This window comes from Myotis nattereri (genome assembly GCF_964212035.1).
Source record: "Myotis nattereri genome assembly, chromosome: 13".
Taxonomy (NCBI): Eukaryota; Metazoa; Chordata; class Mammalia; order Chiroptera; family Vespertilionidae; genus Myotis; species Myotis nattereri.
Window position 1 is genome coordinate 45,730,827 of NC_138088.1, and position 23,096 is coordinate 45,753,922.

Sequence of the window (23,096 nt, forward strand, 5' to 3'; positions counted from 1 at the left end):
AACCCAAGGCAGTAAATATAAATTACTAGAAAGAAAAGACAGATTTTGTAGACAAACTATGAAATACTTCTGGCTTCGAATATGCTTGATATCACTGAGGCTTCTAATTAAGTACTAGTTGAATGAAATTAAAATTATATAGTGGGGCAGGGAGAACTTACCTTCTGACGTTCTCTTGAAAAAAACAGCATCTGAATATCCCAAGCCCTCTGATTTAGATCTTCCATTTCCATCTCCATTTTCTTATGTTCCCACTCAATCTGAAATATTCCTTTGTGGATATCTTTACTTTCCATCATGCTAGCAACTTTCTTATGCCCTTGAGTCTTAAAAAAAAAGGTATGTTCTGATGTTCATATAATATGATTTTGCACAAAGAATAGAGAATATTTGAAGCAGTATTCTATAATTGGAAAACATGGATCACAGAAATAATTGTGTCTGTTTAAAAATATAGCAAATACTAAAAAATTACTTCTTGGGAAAAATCTGACGACTATAAAGCATGGTTATTAAACAGAGGATAAATTTGAATGGTATAGCCAATTTATATGTCAATGCTTAGACAGACCAATCACCAATCCTCCAATCTGTATGCATTTGTAGCCTGGCTCTCTGCCCTGCTTCCTGATGCAATAGATAAACTGTTGAAAATAAAGATTAAGAGAAAGTCTCAAAGGCAGACACATTACATTGAGCGGAACAAAGATTTTTTAAAAAAATGTAGTATGTATCATGTCAAAAACTCTGTAAGCTAGAGAAAATAAACATATTTGTCATAAAAATGGAGGAATAAGAAATATTTAATACAGTAGGTAATATGTTGTTGTTTTCTCTTTTTTAAAAAAAAACATATTTTATTAATATTTTACAGAGAGGAAGGGAGAGAGTTAGCAACATCGATGAGAGAGAAACATCGAACAGCTGCCTCCTGCACACCTCCCACTGGGGATGTGCCCGCAACCAAGGTACATGCCCTTGACCGGAATCGAAACTGGGACCTTTCAGTCTGCAGGCTGACACTCTATCCACTGAGCTAAACTGGTTTTGGCTGTTTTCTCTTTAAAAAATAATAATTACCCTAATCACGGCATTCAGGTCTTCAATTATGGTCTTGTTGATGAGAATGGCATCAGGATACTCCAGCAATAACTGGAAATTCTCCAGTTCTACTTGTCCTTGTTTAAGGAGAATTTGGATGGTCAAATTCAACTGGAATTTCACTTTCTCTTCCTGTAATCTAAGTTTAAAAAGATTTCAAAGTAAGTAGTTATAATGGATTTATATTTCAAATTTCACCTATTATCGGGCAATATCCAAATTTAAATGTCCTTCAGCTGAAGGAAAACATGCTGGAAATTAATGTGGAAAATATGTTCCCAATAATGAGCTTTCCCAGAGGTCTCCAGGATACCTCTTCTTATTGATATAAATCACTCTTGGGAGGCTCAAAAAATGGTAGGGACAGAAACATATTCATAAAGTTTCACTTTATGATTATAAAACATTAATATAATTGTGATCATAAGTTGACAAAAATAGAGATGCTACCAAATAATAAATCTATTGATGTTTTGATTATGTATTAACTTCTGATGATATATTAAGAATGTTTAATTTATCTGCTACTTATCAAATCTATTTCTAGGTAACTCATATTTCTCTTTATAACCTAGATCTTAAAATGACATGTCAATATGGCTGTAAATATAGCCAAAAGTAAAGTAAGGACAAAGCTGTAGCCCTATCACTCAGCAAAATACAACAAGTTCCCCTAAAGAAAAAGATATTAGCTGGTTAGGTGACTAGATGGAAAATTCTTAAATAACTAATTAATTTTCCACACAGTTGTTTGTGTGGCTTGAGCCCAAACTTACTGATCAGCAAAAACAAATTCTTTGTTACAAAAACAAATTTCTTTGTGTAGAAGGAGATGAAAAAATACTAAATTTTTTCCAAAAGTTACCTATCCTGTATAATAAAAGGGTAATATGCAAATTGACCCTATGGGCAGAACAACCAGGAATGACCGGCTGCTATGACGTGCACTGACCACCAGGGGGAAGATGCTCAATGCAGGAGCTGCCCCCTGGTGGTCAGTGTGCTCCCACAGGAGGAGCTCCGCTCAGCCACAAGCTGGGCTGAGGGCTGTGAGCACAGCGGTGGCGGTGGAGTCTCTCCTGCCTCCTCAGCAGCTCTAAGCCTGTCAGTTGGACATCCCCTGAGGGCTCCCGGGCTGCCAGAGGGATGTCTGACTGCCAACTTAGGCTCGATCTCCCCGGAGTGGGCCTAAGCTGGCATGTGGACATCCGCCGAGGGGTCCCAAACTGTGAGCGGGTGCAGGCCAGGCTGAGGGACACCCTCCCCCCACCCCCCAATGCACAAATTTTTGTGTACCGGGCCTCTAGTTTGTTATAATAGTAATGGAACATGTAGGCAACTTCCATTCTGAAATAAGGTGTTATGTAACAAAATGCACTTTTTCAAAGAGAAATTCTGAAGCTCAAGGAGATATATAAGTCTCTGCCAGCTGTAAGCCAGTGAGTAGGCATTCTTCCCCCAGAATAACAGAAGCTAATTTAGCCCTAGGTTAGACTTTGAATAAATGAACATGAATGAAAGGTTGGATTTACAGAATGAGTTCGTGGGACACTTTTTCAATTTCCTCTTGCACCTTCTCATCCTCATCAATTCTCTTCCGGAGGAAAGCCATCATTTCCACTAAACCAGCTGCTTTCTGCTTTACCTGAAGAAACCAAGCCACAAACATCTCAGAACATATGGAGCTTTAGAAATAAAAGCAAACAAAAATTTAAAGAATTTTAGAAAACATACATCTGTTAACTTTGTTACAAAACCTTAACAAATCCATCTTTCTAAGAGATTAATAAAAATTTAAATCCCGGCCATAAATAATACAAGATTTCTAGAACTTATATGGTATATCCCATGAATAATTTGAAAATATTACTCTTGCTGAAAATCAAATACGCAAGCAATAGAATTTTTCTTATATCTTATTTTAACATTTGTTCTCATCACCTTAGGTAAAATGATAAAATCATAGATACTTTATAAAAATAGGCCAATCTGTGGCACTGAATTTAGGGAATTTGGGGGGAGGGGAGGAAGGAGGTGGTCAAGAAGCAACAAGAGGAAGGATTCTCTTTCCAATTAAACACATTCTCAACTTTTTACCCTTTGCTAAATTTTATATTTTATTGACTTCAGAGAGGAAGGGAGAGGGAGAGAGAGAAACATCAATGATGAGAGATCATCATTGATAGGCTGCCTCCTGCATGCTGCAAACTGGGGATCGAGCCCGCAACACAGGCACATGCCCTGACTGGGAATGGAACCATGGCCTCCTGGTTAATAGGTCAGAGCTCAATCACTGAGCCACACTGGCTGGGTTACATTTAAAAAAATATTCTAGCAAAACTATAAAGTTGTTTCTGGTGGAATATAATTCTAATCTATGCAAAAAAGAAGTAAGGACTACTCAAGATCAAGGCAGAGAGGTGAAGGGAAGTTATGTCTGTAACTGTGGTATCCAAGAGAGAGATAATATCAGCCATAAATGCAAGCCACAAATGTAATTTTAAATTTCGTAGTAGCCACATTATAAAAGGTGCAATTAAACAGGTAAAATTAATTTTACTAATATATTTTATTTAACACAATATATCCAAAATATTAACATTTCAACCTGTAATAAATATAAAAATATTGAGACATTTACTATTATTTCTTTAATTATTTTAAGTTTTCTAAATCTGTGTGTATTTTCTACGTACAGCATGTCTCAATTAGGACTAGCCATATTTATTTCAGGTAAACAATAACTACATGGAGTGAGTGACCACCATTTTGGACAGTGTGGGTCTACACAGGTATAGGCCTATACTTAGCCCTCAGTAACACTATGGTGAATATTTTATTTCATTATTATTCTTATTAGTATTACTACTACTACCCTAGCAAGAAAACCTAAACAATTAGATTTTCTGGGAGTACTGACCACCATAAACTATGTATCTTATATTAGTGCACTAAATGAAAGGAAATTGAAAAGTTATATACTTTTTGTTCATTTTCCACTTTCATTCGTCTGGTCACACAGAAATGATTCCAGACCGAGGGGTCCAAGCCTTCTGGCATGTTATTAGTATTGTCCAAGTCATCCATGGCTTTCATTAACTGAGCAAAGGCATCTTTATTCAATTTCCCAGATCCTGGTCGTTCTCCAAAAGGCACAAGACTGGCCATCTCTGAGTGTGTTTTCGGTTTGTGAATCCTGGTATTATCAATAAAAGCCCATCAACCTTCCACATTCTCACACATCCAAAAAAAAAAGAAAATCAATGTTAAATAATATGATCCTTAGCATAGGTATGACATTGCATGACACTTGCCTTTGGCACTTGTAGTCAGATTATTCCAAAGAGAAAAGCACCCTCTTTGATCTGTTTCCATATTCTCTGGATCCCAGACATGACCTTGGCTAAACTATAGATGCTCCCTAACTGTTGTCATCACTGGCAAATTACCTGGATTACAAATGGTCTCCCTTCTTGAAGGAGAGATCAAGAGTGGCTGGGACAAGCAAAATCCACAGGAGTTAGTTATCAGTGAACCAACTTTACAAGAAATGTTAAATGGTCTTTAAGCAGTAAAGGAAAGTTCATAACCAGAAATATGAAAATATAAGAATTGAAAAAGTACATCCTTCTTGGTATTTTAAGCTGGCAGGTGAAGGCCCAAGAGAAGGGCGGGTGTTCCCTTGTTCTGTGCCACGTCCTCTGCAGGTATCCTTGTGCAGGTGAGTAGCTTAGACTATGTTCCGATATGTACACAACTCGAGAAGAGCCTCTTTCATCTGCACTAATAGATTAGTTTTGTTTCCCTGGGCTGTGGCTGGGAAGGGAGTTCACTATCAAATGCTTTACAATACACCATGACGTGAATATTGTTATTCTGTTTCTCTAGATGAGGAACAGAATACTTTCTTCACAAGGCTAATTATAACTCATTACTTGAAAAATAGGGAAATCAAGATATGAAGCATGTTCTAAATTGAGTTCTTCAGGTTGCATGTAACCCATCAAAGGTGAGAGAACGAGTTTGTATCTCATACACAAATGAGCCTATATCTTTGTGACAAACTCCTGATTTCTAGATTACATTTGAAAATTATGGAAATATGAATTTATAAAAAATTGGAAATATGCAGGACAGTAATTCTAATGATACTCTCAGTATAAAAATCAAATATTTTAAAACTCTTTTGATAATGGTTATATTCAAGAATTTGTACTGGCATTTTTCGAACTTTGTCTTAAACACAATCACATGAGATGCTCTGAGAAAAAGTGATTTGTGGTAAAATAAGTTCGGAACACACTGCTTACTCCATTTTTTGTATTGGGAGACCCAAAGGCCAAAAACAAGTTCTGAGAAGTTCTTGTAAAGAAAACTGTTTAACTTTTCTGTTTTTTTAACCCAAGGTTTCCCCCAAACTTATTTTGTCCTGGAAGCCTTTTACATGTAGTTCCAATTCATACCACAAGGGACTCTTTGCTTACCTAGGTAACTATTTTTACATAATGAAAAGAAATGATTATTCTTCATTACTAACCTTAAGATATAAGAATAATCTTTAAAAAAACTGAATTATATCAAGACACTTGAACATTTTCACATAAAAGATGTTAGACTGAATATTTCCATCTAATTGTGAGAAAAGCTGAAACCTGATAACATTCCTATTTATTTAGAGACTTTTCCTCAGATACATGATAGCAAAGGAGATACAAACCTTGGTCGGCGTTTAAAGAGTTTGTAGAGCATATCCACCTGATAACTGGGGATTTCAGAAAATTCCTTTTTAAAGCTGCGATCCATAACCTAAGCACAAACAGATCATTGCAGGATTGCAATTGTTTCAGAAACATTTTATTTGTTGCCAATATAGGGTTATTATCACTTTGATTTTTAAAAGCCATGAAAACTTGGTTTATAAAGAAGACTTGTTAGGGAGTGACCACTCACTGTACAAGGACTTCTCAAAGATTTTTAATAGGAAGCACATTAGTGAATTAAAAATATTATTTCATATAAGAGGTCTTAGAACTGAAGTTTTACAAAATATTTACCCATAAAACATGCAAAATCTATTCCATTCCATTTCATTCAATTTCATTCCATTCCTATTCCATTCTTCTTCTTTTTTCTTTAATTGACTCATTGCCTCCCACATGTGCCCCAACTGGGGCCAGGCAGCGAACCCACTACCCTTCGGTCCTTGGGCCTACCATTAAAGAACACTAGAAAGGGCTACTCCATCCTTCTTTATTTACTTTTCTATTCCATTATTTTCCATTAAAAAACTGCTGATCATAGTCTACCAAATTGATATCATAACCAACTAATGGGGCCTGCAACCTGAAATTTGAAAAGCTCCAAAATCTGGATGATCTCTCTCATTTTTGTGCAAGAGAAAGCTTAAACCAGAGATGTTTACACACATTTATTTTACACAGTGATTTTCAGAAATATACAAAGGTATAGAATGGAATTAACTCATAATTGAGAATTTTAGTAGGAGAAGAATCTATGAGGAAATTAAATTGCAATTCTCTTAATCTTCCCTTAAGTCCAGGCAGCAGCAACTCTACTGCATTGGTAAGTGGGTAAGACTACGGCTCTCACCTTGTCTTCTGCCAGTAAGTTGTCATAGTGCTCCTTGTACAAATCAAGGTCATCTTTAGCTTTCTGGATGGCCTCTGCAGTCTGGCTCTATAATAACAGTGGGAATAGCCAGTTGTAACTGAATATTTTTCAGAATAAACACAAATATTTGAGGTACTAAAAAGAACAAGGAATTTCTAGTACAAGATAAATGTGTCAGTGATGTATCCATTGCAGATAACATTTTAAAAAAATACATGTTTTTATTGATTTCAGAGAGAGGAAGGGAGAGGGAGAGAAAGATAGAAACATCAATGATAAGACAAAATAATTGATTGGCTGCCTCCTATTGGGGATCGAGCCTGCAACCCAGGCATGTGTCCTGACTGGGAATCTCACCTCGACCTCCTGGTTCATAGGTCAATGCTCAACCACTGAGCCACACCAGTTGGGCTGCAGATAACATTTATAGAAAAACTAAACCAACTGGAGACTTTAAAGAAACAAACATCTAATCACCTGTTTCTGAGTATAGCTAGCTCTGTATGCGAGTGTGGAAGTGACTACAGAGCATGCTACATTCTCGGCAGGGCAATATGGATGATAAAATCTCACAGGCTTGGGAGTCTCCTGGAGCTGGGTTCTGGGAGACTGAATATATAAAAGGACAATGGCCAGAACAAATATAAAAATAGAACTCTTATCCCTAACCTCTACAGCAATTGGCCCCAAACTGTCAAGACTTGAAAAATAACTTTCATCTTTTAAAATATTTGCCACCATCTCTAACTTAGGACCAACCAGAGAAAGCCAATATTCTCCCCAAACCAATCACATAGGTTGCTGAATTTCTAAATAACTTCCTCTCTCCCCCACCCCACTTCCTCGTGCCAATAACATCAGAATAGAGGGCATCTGAAGCCCTCTCTTTTTTTCATTATAAAGTTTTCCCATCCCTCTGCCAGCCTTTGAATGTCTGCCAAACACAAATGATGATGGCTGGTTCCCTTACTATACCAAGCTCTGAATGAACAGTCTGCTTATTCTCATTTAGATGGTCTTCATTTATTTCCACAGTTCCAGTTTCTGCCATATTACATCCTAGTTGGTGACTTAGGCATGTTACCAGTCTCTCTGAGATGGTCTCCACATCTGTGAGGAATGCCAGTACCCTGCAGGGTTGCTATGAGTAGGGTTGTATGTAGAAGGTGCTTTGTATATACTGCTTAACAGACTCTTAGCAAAGAATAAGTACATATGTCATATATGGTACTTTAAATCAACCATGCTCATAACTTAACTTTTATTAATATTACCAAAGGCTGACATCCTTAGAAAATTATGTGACAAGCATTTTTCTTTCATTGTCTCTTTAATGAAACTCATCTATCCATGCTCCTATTTATTAGATAAGGTTTTACAGAATACGACAGCTTTTTATTCTATAAGCTAACCCACTTCTTACATTAGTAAAACTTAGGGTGCCAAATGGTCCAGAGAGAACAACATTCCCTAGTGAAGAGCTTGCAAATAGCTTAAAAGGCTACTAGTATATGTCTTGTCCAAGGCCCCATAGCCAGTCAGTGATTAAAATCAGGTGTTTTTTTTTTAACCATGAAACTATATGGCCTCATTTTATAAACCATACTAGAGGCCCGATGCACGAAATTCATGCAAGAATAGGCCTGCCTTCCCCTGGCTGCCGGCACTGGCTTCCCTCTGGCACCTGGGACTTAGGCTTCCCTTATAGCCCTTCCTTTGTCTGGAAGGTTGTCTGGAAGGACGTTCAGTCTAATTAGCATATTATGTTTTTATTATTATAGATGTCACATGAAAGATATATAGTTCTTTTGACTAAAAGATTGCAAATGAAGAATCATAACTTTCACCTCACCCTGGAGCAAAGTTCCAGACAGGGAGCCATGGAATGCACATAGCTGAGTAGGAATATGGAAGGAAGGAAGGGTCTAGGCATGTGTGCTCTTGTTAAAAAAGGAGCATGTCTTATCAAAAAATGCTGTACTCAGGTATCAGATACTATACTTACTTTCTCCTCCTGCTTCTTTTTAAGATAGTTGTTTAGAAATGTTTCTCTGGTGCTTAATTCTTCATCCAACAGTAAAGAAAAGAGAAGGTTATTTATTTTCAATTCCTCCTGTGGGAATATTTAAAAAGGGGGAATGATCAATAGTCCTACTTAAGAAAGAATTTTTCATCTGTAATACTCTCAACAATAAAGATTTTAAAAATAATAATAATAAAGGATTATTCTACTTAGGGCCAAAGACTTGGCACTCATCAAGCAAGTTTATGACATATAAGAAAGATGAATCTTTTTTAAAGAAAATGGGGATATAAACTGTTACAATAACTACTCAGTTGTTTTATACTTTTCATCTTTTCATTGTAAGGTAAAACCTATATACAGAAAAAATGTAACAAACAAATGTGGAGTTTAATGAATTATTATAAAGGCAGACACCCTTGTAGTCACTGTCCAGTTCATGAAACAGAAATTTGCCACTACCCAAAGCCCTTCCATGTGTCCCATCATAGCCTCCACCCCAATCATAACCACTGTCCTGACTCAGAGTAATCACTTTCTTGTGTTTCCTTATAGTTTTATTACCCAAGTATCTTTGTCCAAGTACAATAGTATAACTTTTCCATTAAAAAAATATAACATTTTTTAAGTTTCTTTTTTTTTACATTTCATTGATTTTTTACAGAGAGGAAGGGAGAGAGATAGTCAGAAACATCGATGAGAGAGAAACATCGATCAGCTGCCTCCTGCACATCTCCTACTGGGGATGTGCCCACAACCCAGGTACATGCCCTTGACCGGAATCGAACCTGGGACCTTTCAGTCCGCAAGCCGACGCTCTATCCACTGAGCCAAACCGGTTTTGGCGTTTTTTAAGTTTCTTATACTCCACAGATTCCTTTCCATCCCTTTCTTTTCCTTACGTTTGTCTGCAGTTATCACCTAGTGTGCATTTTACTAGTTGTATATTTATGGTGAATTTTTCAGGGTCCTTCATCCCATGTATTTCCTGAAAATTGGCAGCTGAATCAGAGGTCTGATGAGACCCATGTTTGGTCCCTTTAGCAAGACTGTAGGAGATACTGTGTTCTTTGAAAAGCAGACGTATGTATAATATCAGGTTGTCTTTTCTTTTTGTGATGTTAGCAGCTATCAATGCTCAATGCCCAGGTCCATTAATCCATTGAGAGTTGCAAAATGGTAATATTCTATTCTATCATACCCTTTTTTAACTTACTAATTGAAATCTATAATAATAAAAGGGTAATATGCTAATTAGACCAGACATCCTTCCAGACATTATCCCGGATGTCCCTCCTGATGAAGCCAGGGCTGGAGGGAGGAAGCCAGGTGCTGGCAGCCAGGGGAAGGAAGGCCTACTCTTTCATGTATTTTCGTGCATCAGGACTCTAGTTATTTTATAAAGAGAGGTTTCTCTTTATCTGCCTTTTGATTATCCTATATAATAAAAGGGTAATATGCAAATTGACCCTAACAGCAGAACAACTGGGAATGACTGGTCACTATGACACACACTGACCACCAGGGGGCAGATGCTCAATGCAGTAGCTGCCCCCTGGTGGTCAGTGTGCTCCCACAGGGGGAGCTCTGCTCAGCCACAAGCCAGGCTGATGGCTGCCAGCACAGCAGTGGTGGTGGGAGTCTCTCTCACCACCTCAGCAGCACTAAGGATGTCCAACTGCAGCTTAGGCCTGCTCTCTGCTGGCAAGTGGACATCCCCCGAGGGCTCCCAGGCTGCCAGAGGGATGTCTGACTGCCAGCTTAGGCCCGATTACCCGGGGGAGCGGGCCTAAGCCAGCAGGTGGACATCCCCCAAGGGGTCCCAGACTGCGAGAGGGCACAGGCCGGGCTGAGGGGACCCCCCACCCCCGAGTGTACAAATTTTTGTGTACCAGGCCTCTAGTAATACATATAGAAAGGTAGAATAAATACTTGATGCTTTCTCTTTATCAGTTTATTTAGATAATGAATTGGTTGTTATCTTCTGAAAGTGAACCATTAGCACTTTTTACTTTTTAAAATTATCACAAATTCATAAATTTAAACAAATTTGATGGGTTTCTGTTTGTTGTAATTATTTACCATTGTTGAATCTTAAATTGCTCCATTTAGAGGAGCTTTTAAAGTTGGTTCCTGAGTCCTTTTGATATTACTTAGTAGTCTGTGATAGTTTTCTCATTCTCTTGTATGAAAGATGTTATAAGTATATCTTTTTAAAATAATAGCTTTATAAGATGTGTTTCCCAGTCCATACACTTATTTAAGTATATAACCCATTTTGATTTTTACTATATTCACAGAGTTGTACAACCATCATCACAATCAATTTTAGAATATTTCTCACTCTGAAAATAAATCCTTTAGCAGTCATTTCCCATTTCTCTCCACCCCACCCTGCTCACCCTCCAGAGGCCTCCCTGCCTCAGCCCCAAGGCAACCACTAATTAACTTTCTGTCTCTATGGATTTGCCTATTCTGGACATTTCATATACATGGAATTATTCAATATGTGGCCTTGGTATATGGCTTCTTTCACTTAGCATGTTTTCAAGGTTCATCCATGTCGTAGCATGCACTACCTTTTGTTGCTGAATAACATTCTATTATATGGATAAACCATATTTTATTTACCCATTTACAATTGTTGGACATTCGATTATTTTTACTCTTTGGCCATTATGACTAATGCTGCTCTTATGACTAATGCTGGGATATTCATTTCCAGTCTTCCCCCACCCAACTGCCATATGCACACACTCCCTTCCTGCCAGCCAGTCGTTATGTTCTATCTATGGCTATGTCTGCTGAGGAGTGGCACCTCTCCTATGGCTACAGGTCTTGCTGGGCCCTGGTAACAGCTCCCTCTCCTTGCCTCTTTAGAGGTGATACTGGTTTCCCATTGTGTCTAGTCTCGGTGTGTTTCGCCATTCCTTGCTGCTTCCCTTGTAAAGAGTCCATGCATTAAACTCTCTTAAATAAAACCTTTTTGGTATAGCATTCCTGTTGGGCTGCTAAGGATGCAGATTGCTTCCTCAAGGTCCCTTTAACCCTCCTCATCTTTTTTGGTTGGTCCCCTTGCTTTGGTGAGACACATTTTCCAGCAGCTCCCTGAAAGTGGGTGCATGTAAATTTTTGAGACTTTGCATTTCTCAAAATATTCTTCTACTTTTCTGACACTCAGTTGATAGCTTGGTAAGGTATAAAATCCAATGTTAGGCATAATTTTCCCTCAGAATTTAAAGACTCCACTTCTTGATTTCTTGCTTCTCTAGTCAATGCATGCTTCATTTATATTCTTACTGCTGAATGAAATTAAGCCAGATTTTTCACTTGATCTTTTGTGCATGTGGATTATTCATTTATTTAACATAAAGATGAACCCAGCCCTTTGCTAGTCATTGGAGATACAGGGATGAACAAGACAGACTCATGGAGATAGTGCTGGGAGCATTAAAAAGTAACCACACAGAAATTAAAATTTAGTTGTAAATACATGATTCAAAGCAAAAGAACAAAGTATATGATAGGAAGATCTAACGTAGCTTGAGGAATTGGCTTTTAAGCTGGAACCTGACAGATAAATAGATACAGGCCAGGATGCAAAGACTTTGGCAGAGAATATTACTAGTAGAGTTGGGAGGAAGGACAAAAGGCATCAGAGGAGGGAGTGTGGCAAGTGAGGAGGGGGGTGGCACAGATGAGGCTAGAGTGGGAGCCAGGGCCAGAGCCCCTAGACCAGGGGTAGGCAAACTTTTTGACTCGAGGGCCACAGTGGGTTCTTAAACTGGACCGGAGGGCCGGAACAAAAGCATGGATGGAGTGTTTGTGTGAACTAATATAAATTCAAAGTAAACATCATTACATAAAAGGGTACAGTCTTTTTTTTTTTTTTTTTTTTTCAGTTTTATTCATTTCAAACGGGCCGGATCCAGCCCGCGGGCCGTAGTTTGCCCACAGCTGCCCTAGGATCTTGGTGCCAGAAAGGATGTTGGTCAATATCCCAAGAACACTGAGAGGACCTGGAAACTGCTTTTTAAAAGAGTTATGTAAGGAATCTTTTATTTACCTGGTTGATAACCATTTCTGCCTTCACTCTCCTTTCAAAGAGTCTTTTCAAATATTCATCAAAATTCTGTGTGCTTTCTTGAATTGAGTTTTGAAGTTTCCTCAATTCTGCTTCTAAGGACTGAAAGAAAGGAAGTCAACAGCAAAGTTAACGTTTAGGGACATCAAATGTCCTAGGAAGTGATGTTCACATTTTGCCACAAGGGAGGGGCAGGTGGCAGGCAAGTCTTGAGTGGTGTTCTAGGCTCTTCGGCCCCCTTCAATCAGAGATGTTGTACCTGGATTTGTTTAATAGATTGTGAGTCTGAGATTTTTGCTGAAAAATATTTTACTGAAAAAAAGAAAGTTAAAAATCACTGATCATTACTAATGATGCAGGTGGTGGTAAGCCTAGTGAAACAAATCACAGCAAATCTTTCCAGAAAATTCTGACTCTATATAGGACAGAAATTTCCAGGCACACATTCAGCCTGGAAAAAGAAATCTTGATTTTTTGTAAAAGCCATGAATATATCTTCATAGAATTGTTTAGATTTTAAGGAAATAAGAAGGGAATATAGAATCTTTCTTGTTTTTTGGTATGTTTTATTTTTCTAAGCAGTTCAACATCAGGTAAAAAACAAGTCCCACCTCCTTTTATGTTTTTTAAAATATGTTTTTACTGATTTTTAGAGAGAGAGAGAGAGAGGGAGAGAGATAGAAACATCGATGAGAAACATCAATCAACTGCCTCTTTTTTTTTTTAAGTTTTATCTTATTGTTTAAAGTATTGCATAGAGCATTGTATATGACTCCTTTTGGGGTCTGGCCCGGGGAGAGGTCAATGGAGGGATCAAGTGCCTCTTGCACATCCCCTTCTGGGGATCAAGCCCACAACCTAGGTATGTGCCCTGACCAGGAATTGTACCAGTGACCTCTTGGTGCAAGGGTCAAAGATTGGGGCTCAACTGCTGAGCCATACCGGCTGGTTCCCACCCCTTTTTAAAAAAATTCCACCAGGACATAGAGCTAAGCAAATACTAGGTAAGTGAAAAACTATAAGTTTACATTTTTAAAGAAAACATCTGCAGATCAATTCTAGACATGTTGCTACAATTTTTATCTTTAAATTTTTTGGTATCTTTTAAGTTTTGATATGACTTCAAATTTACAGAAAAGTTACAGTCGTACAAAGAATTCCCATATACTTTTAACTAATTTAATCAGCTGTTAATATTCTGCCCCATTTGCTTTATCACTTGCTCAATATCTGTCCCCCTCCCCTCCTCCTTCCTTATTTATTTATTTATTTATTTTTTAAAGATTGAGAAGGGAGAAATAGGAATGATCATAGTTTGTTTCTGGAGTTTTTTTTGAGGAGACACTGAGTAGTGGATTGACAGGAAAGTGGGATCAAAGGAATTCTTTTCTTTTAGCTTTTTATTTTTAAGTAAGTAACAAGAATAGTAGAAAGAACTCCAGAGTCTCCTTCAAAAAAGTCTTTTTCCTTTTCCTTTTGTATACAATGTAAAAGATTACAGCATGTGTATGTTGGTAGGAAAACTCCAGCAGAGAGGGGAAAATTGATGGCGCAGGGGAAAGGCAAAGTGCTGGAGTAACCATGCTGCAGGGTGAGACCGGATGGTGCTAGTGCACAAGGGGAGGACCCGGCCTGGGTGGACGCAAGGCCATTTCTTCCATAAGAAACAGCAAAGCAGGGAGATTCTAGGGATTTACTTTAGGGGCTGGAAGACATAGTGGCAGAAGAGTAAGGGAAATCTTTTATTGCTTCTCTTCTCCAAGTGCAACAGAACATAAGGTGACAGGGGAATGGAGGCTGGAAGTTCGAGGCTAGAGACCGCGTGAAGTGTAGGACCTGGGTGCTTAAAGTGCGGTTGGCTCACTGCCTGGCTGCTTGTTAGGATCCTGAAGACGCTCCCATTTCCTGAGAATGATGGGATCCGAATCTGCATTTTTAACAAGCTCCCCAGGTGATGTGGACTAAGCTAGCAAGGAAATGGACTAGCTTTGCTGAGCAGGTGTCAGGACCTAATAAAGATTAAGGCCATTAGAGTGAAACCAGTCAGTATTTTTATTTTCTTTACCTACTGCAGGTGCAAGTGCAGAGAAGGCCAAGTGCTGGGCTTTGTCAAGGCTGGGTTTTACCAAGTGAGCATGACCAGGGAGCAGGGAGGTAAGGGTGTGGGCAGTGCAGTATCGTACTGTGCAGGACCACGGAGTAAATAACCACACTTTATTCCTATCCCCCAACTCCTTGCAATCTTTACTGCATTCAAAACTACTCATTTTGGCTTTCAGGTAAGTACTATCTTAAGACAAAATGCCAGGGCACTCTTAGAGGACTGCAGTGAATAAAAACAATGACAGGTTAACAAAAGGTTCAAAGAAATTGTTCATGAGATACAGCCACTGTAAAGCTGACAAACTGTCCTGCCTCAAATGATGGTATGATTTTATTTTCTTCACAGAGGAATAAATATTATTTATTTGGTTGTATACCATCAGCTTTTATATCTCCATTATAATTGTAAGCAATTTTGATGTGGGAATGTTTCTTCGCAGTGGAAGGAGATAAAAGTAGAACTGCATTGCAAAAATCTCAAATTAGAACTGTAAAGTGTGTGCTGGGCTGATGGTGTCCTTCCCTCAAGTCCTTTCCTTGAGATTGAGAGTAAATCAAGCAAGAGTATTACTGAACTCAAATAGCTGTAGACAATACAGAGCAGTGCCTTGAATATACTGTAATAGGTGTTCATGAAACATCTGAAGAATGATTGGAGAACCAAATGAATTGTAATAACATGGGAAATGTTGAAATCAGGAAGCACTTAAAAAATTTAAAATACATTCTTCTTGTTTTAAATTGTTCTAACTCTTTAACTTTATATCCACCTAGTTCCCTAAATTCTCTTCAAAATTTCAGTTGAAACACTATCCTTCAACTACTGACGGCAATGAGAAAATCAAGAACACTTAATTTGAAAATATACTGAAACAATCCTGGATATGGTAGGATATATGAATTATTTGCACTTCTGACCTTTCTATACTTATCTCTTTCTTCATTTAACTCCCTGACTTTTTTCTCATACTCTTTGAATTGTTTTCTTTCCTCTTCAGTCCATATAGCATCAGGTTTTGCCATGAAAGCAGGCTGAGGAATCACCTGAAGATAGAAAGGAAAGCATGTAGTGGAGCACAAACCTATATGAAGCAGTACAATACAAGTTCAGGGTTACCATTACAGTTCAAAGCAAGGGCCCTTTAACACGGTATAGTTCTTCACAGTGGCAAGATAATAACCTGACACTTGGACCAAAATATAAGAAAAAAAATGTTACAACTGTTTTTCTGTAACTTAAAGAGGTTGGACAGTTTGGGATATACCCAGACTCTTAGGTGACAGGTTTGGAGGTATGTGTTGATATCCTCATAGCTAGAACTACACCTGAGCTCCAGGGGCACCTATGTCAGGTGTCAAAGGGAATGTTTCTCTGGAGAATAACAGGTGCAGCATCATCCCTGCTTTCCGTGAGACCAAAACACTATGGTTGCTTGTTTTGGTTTGTTTGCCCTATTTGTCAGCTTGAAAGGCAAGTCTGTGATTCCCAATATCTTATTTGTCTGATGTGGTATGTTTATAAGGTACTGGAGGTGGTTTACTTGTTGCTGTAGAATTTTAAAGCTCAGGTTCATATAGACAAAAATGGTCAAATGTAAAAAGTTCTCATCACCCAAATTCCATTTTGATAAGGATGTCGGAAATCTCACCATTCTCAGAATATCTTCCTTCTTGACTTCCAGGACTCCTCCCATCATGTCCATCAGGGCTCGATGTCTGGTGTCATTGGCCTGGGAAAGAGCCAGGGTCAACAAGGGCAGGTAGCTGACCCAGAGATTGGACACTCTAGTGCAGTGATGGTGAACCTATGACACGCGTGTCAGAGGTGACGCGCAAACTCATTTTTTTGGTTGATTTTTCTTTGTTAAATGGCATTTAAATATATAAAATAAATATCAAAAACATAAGTCTTAGTTTTACTATGGTTGCAAATATCAAGAAATTTCTATATGTGACACGGCACCAGAGTTAAGTTAGGGTTTTTCAAAATGCTGGCACGCCGAGCTCAAAAAGTTCGCCATCACTGCTCCAGTGGCACCCCAGGCAGCCTCCCACTCAATGTTAGAATGACTGCATTTAGGAAGGGAAGGGTGAGCAGTGGCATGGAGGCGAGAGAGGAAGGGGGCCACTGAGATTCCAGTGACTCTGACCATGACAAGTGTGTTGGTATGTTTCTATGGTAGAGTTCAAGAACAACACTATTAAACCAAATTAGGAACAGGAACCCATAAAGGAATGAGGGTTTTAGGTACTGTGCAAAACTGCATACCTGTGACTGAAGCCATTGCTCCATTTTTTGGGCTGCAAACAATTCTTTTTTGGCTTTTTGCCAAGGAGGAACATGTTTTTGAATTGTAATCTGAAAGAAAAAAATGTGTTTTTCTGCTGTTCTTACAAAATTCAACTAAACTTTCCTTCCACACACTAAGAAGAGTTTAGAAGATATCAAGGGGATAAAGGGTATATCCAGATTTTACAACCAATTTCCTATATTTGGAATGAAGATAAGGTCTAAAATGAGAAGGTTGAAAAAAAATAGTTATTTCTCTATTAGCTCTCTAAATCCATCTCTGTCACTAAAGAAATTAAACAGGGGGCCTGGTTTAGATGGGAAGGGAAGGGGTCCAAAGAAGTGCCATCTAAGCCAAATCCTTCAGGACAGAGGTTCTGAGAGGTCGGAGCTTGGGACATTCAAGGAATTGTGAGAATGCAAGTGTGGCCAGAAGAGAGCGAGGCAGGGAGAGCAGCTGGAGTGAAGGAAGCCCAGGGTTGGGCCGTCAGAAAGAGACTTGTGGGTGTTATCCAGAGCAGCTACTGCAGGGATTAAGCAGGGAAGGACAAAATGGTTTATAAGATCACTCTCCTAAATGCAGAAGCTAGAGTCTGGCTCTGGAAGAACCGACTTCCTTAAACAAGTACCGTGGAGTGTAGAGGTTAAGAGGAAGTACTCGGAAGTATAATGATTGAGTTCAAACCCCAACTCTGTTACTTACTACCTTTGTAAGTGTGGTCAAGCTACTTCACCTCTCTGTGCCTGTTTCCTTTTCTGTAAAATGGAGGTAATATTGGTACCTATTTTATAAGGTTTTATAATGATAACTTAGTCTCAATCTATTCAGGGTACTTCGAACAGTGACCGTATAAATGTTTGCCATTACTTCTAAGCGACACTGTTACCTTTTGTCCCAAAGCAATTTAGATCATTTCATGCGAACGAGGGGTTTTCTGGAGCATTCTCTAGCATTTTTTACTTTTTAGAAATGAGATGTGGTTGTACTTTGTTCTCTTTAAGCATTTCTTGTTCATTGCCTCTGTGCCACACACCTTTTAAGAAGGCTGTCCAGGAAGCCCCCTTTCTTTGGGACCCGTGCTGCCCTAATGGCCTACATGATTACTGGAGCGCTGTCAGCCTCCCTCCCACAATGGAACCCAAACTCCTGCGGCACAGGCACTGGGCACAGCTGCGCCAAGGAGCCCCTTCCCAGGTAAATCTGGAATTGGGAATTAGAGATTCGGGTTCAGATCAGCTACTCTCTTCAGTGAGGGAGCTACAAAGCAGAAACTGCTAGACTAGGAAGCTGAAATGCAGAGAGAAGAGGGCCAAGAGATGAAGACAGACTCCCAGACTCCCCACAAGACTCCAGTCTGAGGTTCCCACTTCTTTCTAGACTTGGTGTCCAAATCTCCTCTGAACAACGTGGGACTCATAAAAGAAATCTTCATTATTGCAGAGGCTATGTCAACTCTTTTTGTTACTTATAACTGGGAATGCTGTCACTCCCAGTAGTACAAACAAAATGAGTAAATAAGAGTGTAAGAAACTGTCATGGAAAACAAAAGAAGGGATAATGCAGCTTGCCAGTACCTCACTATTTTCCACAACAAGGGTTCTCTCTGGCTTCTCACTGTCATCAAGTTCTGGTAGCCAGACTAATTCTTCCAATTCCAGATCTAAAATAATTTCTTGAATTCTTACATTTCTTTCCTTCACACGTGCAATTTCAAACTCTTTTTGTTTATATGCAGCATCAAACTCATTATTGAAAATAGTTTTTACCTTGTAAGTGATATCCTGAAATATCAATATGTTATATCAATATGTTACTGAAAACAGATCACATTCTATCTTTACTGGTAACATAATCCTACAACTTTACTTTTCCCACAAAATCATTTTAAGTTTCAGTAAATTAATCTTTCTAAAACACTATTTATATTAAATCATTTCTTAGTTCAGTAACCTACAGTGGAATCCCATACATAGGATTAAGGCAACAACTTATACCACAACCTTCTTCCCAAAATGTAAGTTATAACTCAAAATGCTGAAGTGGGTGATGAATAGTTGGAAGCTCTTTTGTATATATTCTTAAAAAATGATCATAAAACATGCAAAAAGCAATGTGTAAGTGCTTAAATTGGGAAATGTCTTTTCTTTGGAACTGTGTTTGGGGGAGATGTAGTAAGGAAGAGATGGCCTACAGAGGTTGTTTGGAGAATCTACTAGACAAGCACAAGCACACACAATATTGATCCCATATACAGTCAGGTTATTCTCAGGTAAGAAGGGGATGCAAGTTGGCGAGGTGGATCAGCCAATTACTAAGGTGGCAGGTGGGTTCAAATGAATTATTCCCATCTCTGCTAGGAACAATGGATCAATTCAAAGTAGCCTTTATTTTACCATCAGAGTTCAGTCTCTATATCTATCCTATTGAAGATGAAACCATTAAAGCAGGGTGGGAAAATGATCTTAGCAGCTGGCACCGGAATTTATCTTAGGCTCAAAGGACCTTTTTGTAGGAAAATGGTTTAATAAAGCAGCAGAAACGTGAGACCTTAAATGCATACTTCAACAGAAACTGGGCAAGAAAAGAGGTAACTAAACAGTTCTTATTATAAATGCACAGGAATTTCAGGGGTTGAAGGAGAAGAGAAATAGGTAGGAAGAGAGAGCAGAGTACCATGGCAGGAGGCTAGAACTCAAAGTGTAGACATGGCTGAAGGACTTCCAGGATCAGGAATGGCCAACATTAAATTTCAGACTATTTGTATTGATGTAATCTTCATCACTGAATTCTCAAAAACCGTCCGTAGGCATGTACAGATGTATTCTGAGACTGACTTTTGTTTGGTGGAAAGCAAGCAGGAGGAGCTTAGAGCCTGAGGCATGCTGCACCTTATTTCCGAGCCCCAGAAGTTATGCAAATCTTAGGGAGGAAATTATATTTCCAAGGTTAAGGGAATAGACAAACAATCACATCTTGATCATACAAGGAGGTCCTAATTGATGTCTGGGTTTCCTTGAAGATGGCATTCAAGGATTTCTTTTATCTTTGAGCTTACTGAAGATCTAAGAAGAAGAATGGTTTGTTTGTGGTGTTAGCCAGTGTAGGTGTTTTTTAGGAAATCTGTTATCACAGAACCTAATCCAAATGGATGAAAGAAACTCCTGTACACAGCTTTGCTTAACGAACGTGGATATTTAAAGAACATCTGTGTAGATAAAGACATCACTTGATTGGCATGGGATTTCAATTTTTGAGCCTTTGTAAGACACCTCATGAGAATGATTAGAGATTTTCAGGGATAAAGAAAAAATTCACCCACTTTTAGTAATATAATTTGGTTGATTTTCTCCTCTCTGGAGTGAAGTTCCAATTGGCTGGACAACAAAGAGGCATGTATCCCAAAATCAGTACACAGACTGCCAAGCAGGTAATTGGGCAACTTGGTATCTTTTACTGTCACGTCTTCTTCCTCCTCTTCATCCTCCTCTTCATGACGAGGCTTTTTAACCATGGTCATAGCAGACTGAGCCTCTATAATTTCCTTCCGTAGCTAAATATAGAAAAAGGTGACATGGAAGTTAATAAGAATTCTCTAAAGGGCAATTTTGTGACAACTTAATTGCTTCAACAATCACTTTAAGATGTTAAATTGTCCCGGCTGGTAGAGCTTGGTGATTAAGCGTTGACCTATGAACCAAGTGATCACAGTTTAATTTTTTTTTAAATATATTTTATTGATTTTTTACAGAGAGGAAGGGAGAGGGATAGAGAGTTAGAAACATCAATGAAAGAGAAACATCGATCAGCTGCTTCCTGCACACCTCCTACTGGGGATGTGCCCGCAACCCAGGTATATGCCCTTGACCGGAATCGAACCTGGGACCCTTCAGTCCACAGGCTGATGTTCTATCCTCTGAGCCAAACCGGTTAGGGCACAGTTTACTTTTTAGTCAGAGCACATGTCTAGGTTGTGGGCTGAATCTCTAGAAGGGGATGTGCAGGAGTCTGCTGATCAGTGGTTCTCTCTCATTTTTTGTTTCTATTTCTCTCTCCCTCTCCCTACCTCTCTGAAATCAATAAAAATATGTTTTTTTGTTTTTAAAAAAGAAGTTAAATTGTCCTGTCAACAACTGAATTCAAAGTGATGGATAGACTTAAAACTGCTGAAGAGATGAAAGCTTTGGAAACTAATAAACTATGGGTAAGTCAAAAGAGTAGAAATTGTCCTTGCTAGTATGTAATATTTATATTTTGTTGTCAGGATGATAGCTGTTTGTAAATATTTTGAGTCTTTGTTAGAACTTAAGCATTAAAAAAATACACCTTTTCATGTTTTACAAAGGAACTTGTTCACATAGGACTGGTGGGTAGGTTAAGAAGAATTAAATACACCTTCATTTTATGCAGGAGGCCGCCCATTGTCTTCACTAGCAGAGAAGTGCAAACAAGGATCCCAGAATGCTGGTGACCCTTGAACCCACGGCAAGGGCCTGAGTTATGCACCGATTGTCTAGTTCAGACAATGGGGGCTTAAGCTATTTCTTGATCAAATAGTCTCAGAGCAAATCCTCCTAATATTTACTGACCTTTAAGATAGCCTGTCTGTCACTGCAATTACCTGCCTGACTAAGGGTTTCATGTTTAACCAAAGATGAATAAAAGGCTGGTGAGGCCTGGGCACCGGTAGAAGTCCTTCCCCTTGAGTTGGACTTGCCCGCCTGGCACCCCATTATTTCCAAATTATCTCTTGTCTCCTCTCTTGCATTTGTGTGCGGCTCCTCTTCTAGATCCTGAACCCTGAACCACGCAGGATGGGGGGGAATACACATACACAATTTTATGTTTCAGAAAAATAATGGATGCAAGGTTCTTGCCAAAACAAAACTACACTAGTGGGTCAAGTGTTTTTGTAGTGGTTTGATAGAGATTGCTGCTTTGTAAAAAGCTGGAATTGCTTTAGGAAAAAGCATATCAAAACAGACACTACTTCATCTTTGATCAATTATCTTAATTCAATCCCTAGAGAGATGAGATTAAAAGAGTAGGACATTTCATTCCCAAATCTCATTTTTTAAAGTATATCCTCACATTTATTTTTTTTATTTTTAAAAAATACTTTGATTGATTTCAGAGAGGAAGGGAAAGGGAGAGAGAGAGAGAAACATCAATGATGAGAGAGAATCATTCATGGGCTGTCTCCTGCACACCCCACACGGGGGATCCAGCCTGTAACCCGGGCATATGCCCTGACAGGGAATAGAACTGTGACCTCTTGATGCTCAACCACTAAGCCACACTGGCTGGGCTGTATCCTCACATTTAAAGGCTAGCCAGTGTTGTGCAGGATACAGGCTTCTTGATTCTGTGGATTTGATTCCTATATTCATTAGGATATGTTCTACAAATTAATACAAAATGAAAATATAAGTATAGACAATATCTAAATTTATTCTAAATTGTATCCCAACTCAAATCTGTGTGAAGGTTTTGAAGTAAAACATATCACTTATAAAAACACACATATATTTAAAATTGTACTTTCAAACACTCTGTTTCAATCTTCCTTTGCTGCAAAACCCTCTTCACTTCTTTCAGCTCTTTTGCCGTGCGTTCTTTCATTGGGAAGTTCTCAACCACGTACGGGATATGAAAACACTTGTTGGAAAAACACACAAAAGAAATCCATTGTTAGTGCAAGTGTGTGTATCTAGAATGGAGTGGGGGATGTTTCCCTGATGAAAATTAATTCACAGGTTATCATGTATGAGTGAAATGGAAAGTTTCTTGAAAATAAAACAATATATTCCATTAGTACGGGCCTAAACTTTGGTTAAAAATGCTGTGTTTTGGAAACCAAGATGGC

At 38.6% G+C, this 23,096-nt stretch overlaps 1 protein-coding gene across 1 annotated transcript in view; it reads right to left on the reverse strand.

Moving 5' to 3' along the window:
- The window catches only part of CFAP43 (cilia and flagella associated protein 43), an 84,621-nt gene that overhangs the window by 4,962 nt on the left and 56,563 nt on the right, over positions 1–23,096 (reverse strand). The window contains exons 22-35 of the mRNA XM_081104777.1: positions 22,772–22,888; positions 20,553–20,783; positions 18,808–19,014; positions 17,212–17,301; positions 16,592–16,672; positions 15,861–15,986; positions 12,822–12,941; positions 8,738–8,845; positions 6,712–6,798; positions 5,819–5,907; positions 4,084–4,297; positions 2,634–2,746; positions 1,081–1,240; positions 162–326 (exon numbers count right to left, since the gene is read on the reverse strand). Coding sequence (XP_080960903.1) covers positions 162–326; positions 1,081–1,240; positions 2,634–2,746; positions 4,084–4,297; positions 5,819–5,907; positions 6,712–6,798; positions 8,738–8,845; positions 12,822–12,941; positions 15,861–15,986; positions 16,592–16,672; positions 17,212–17,301; positions 18,808–19,014; positions 20,553–20,783; positions 22,772–22,888 — 1,908 coding nt within the window. The remainder of the gene's footprint in view (positions 1–161; positions 327–1,080; positions 1,241–2,633; positions 2,747–4,083; positions 4,298–5,818; positions 5,908–6,711; positions 6,799–8,737; positions 8,846–12,821; positions 12,942–15,860; positions 15,987–16,591; positions 16,673–17,211; positions 17,302–18,807; positions 19,015–20,552; positions 20,784–22,771; positions 22,889–23,096) is intronic.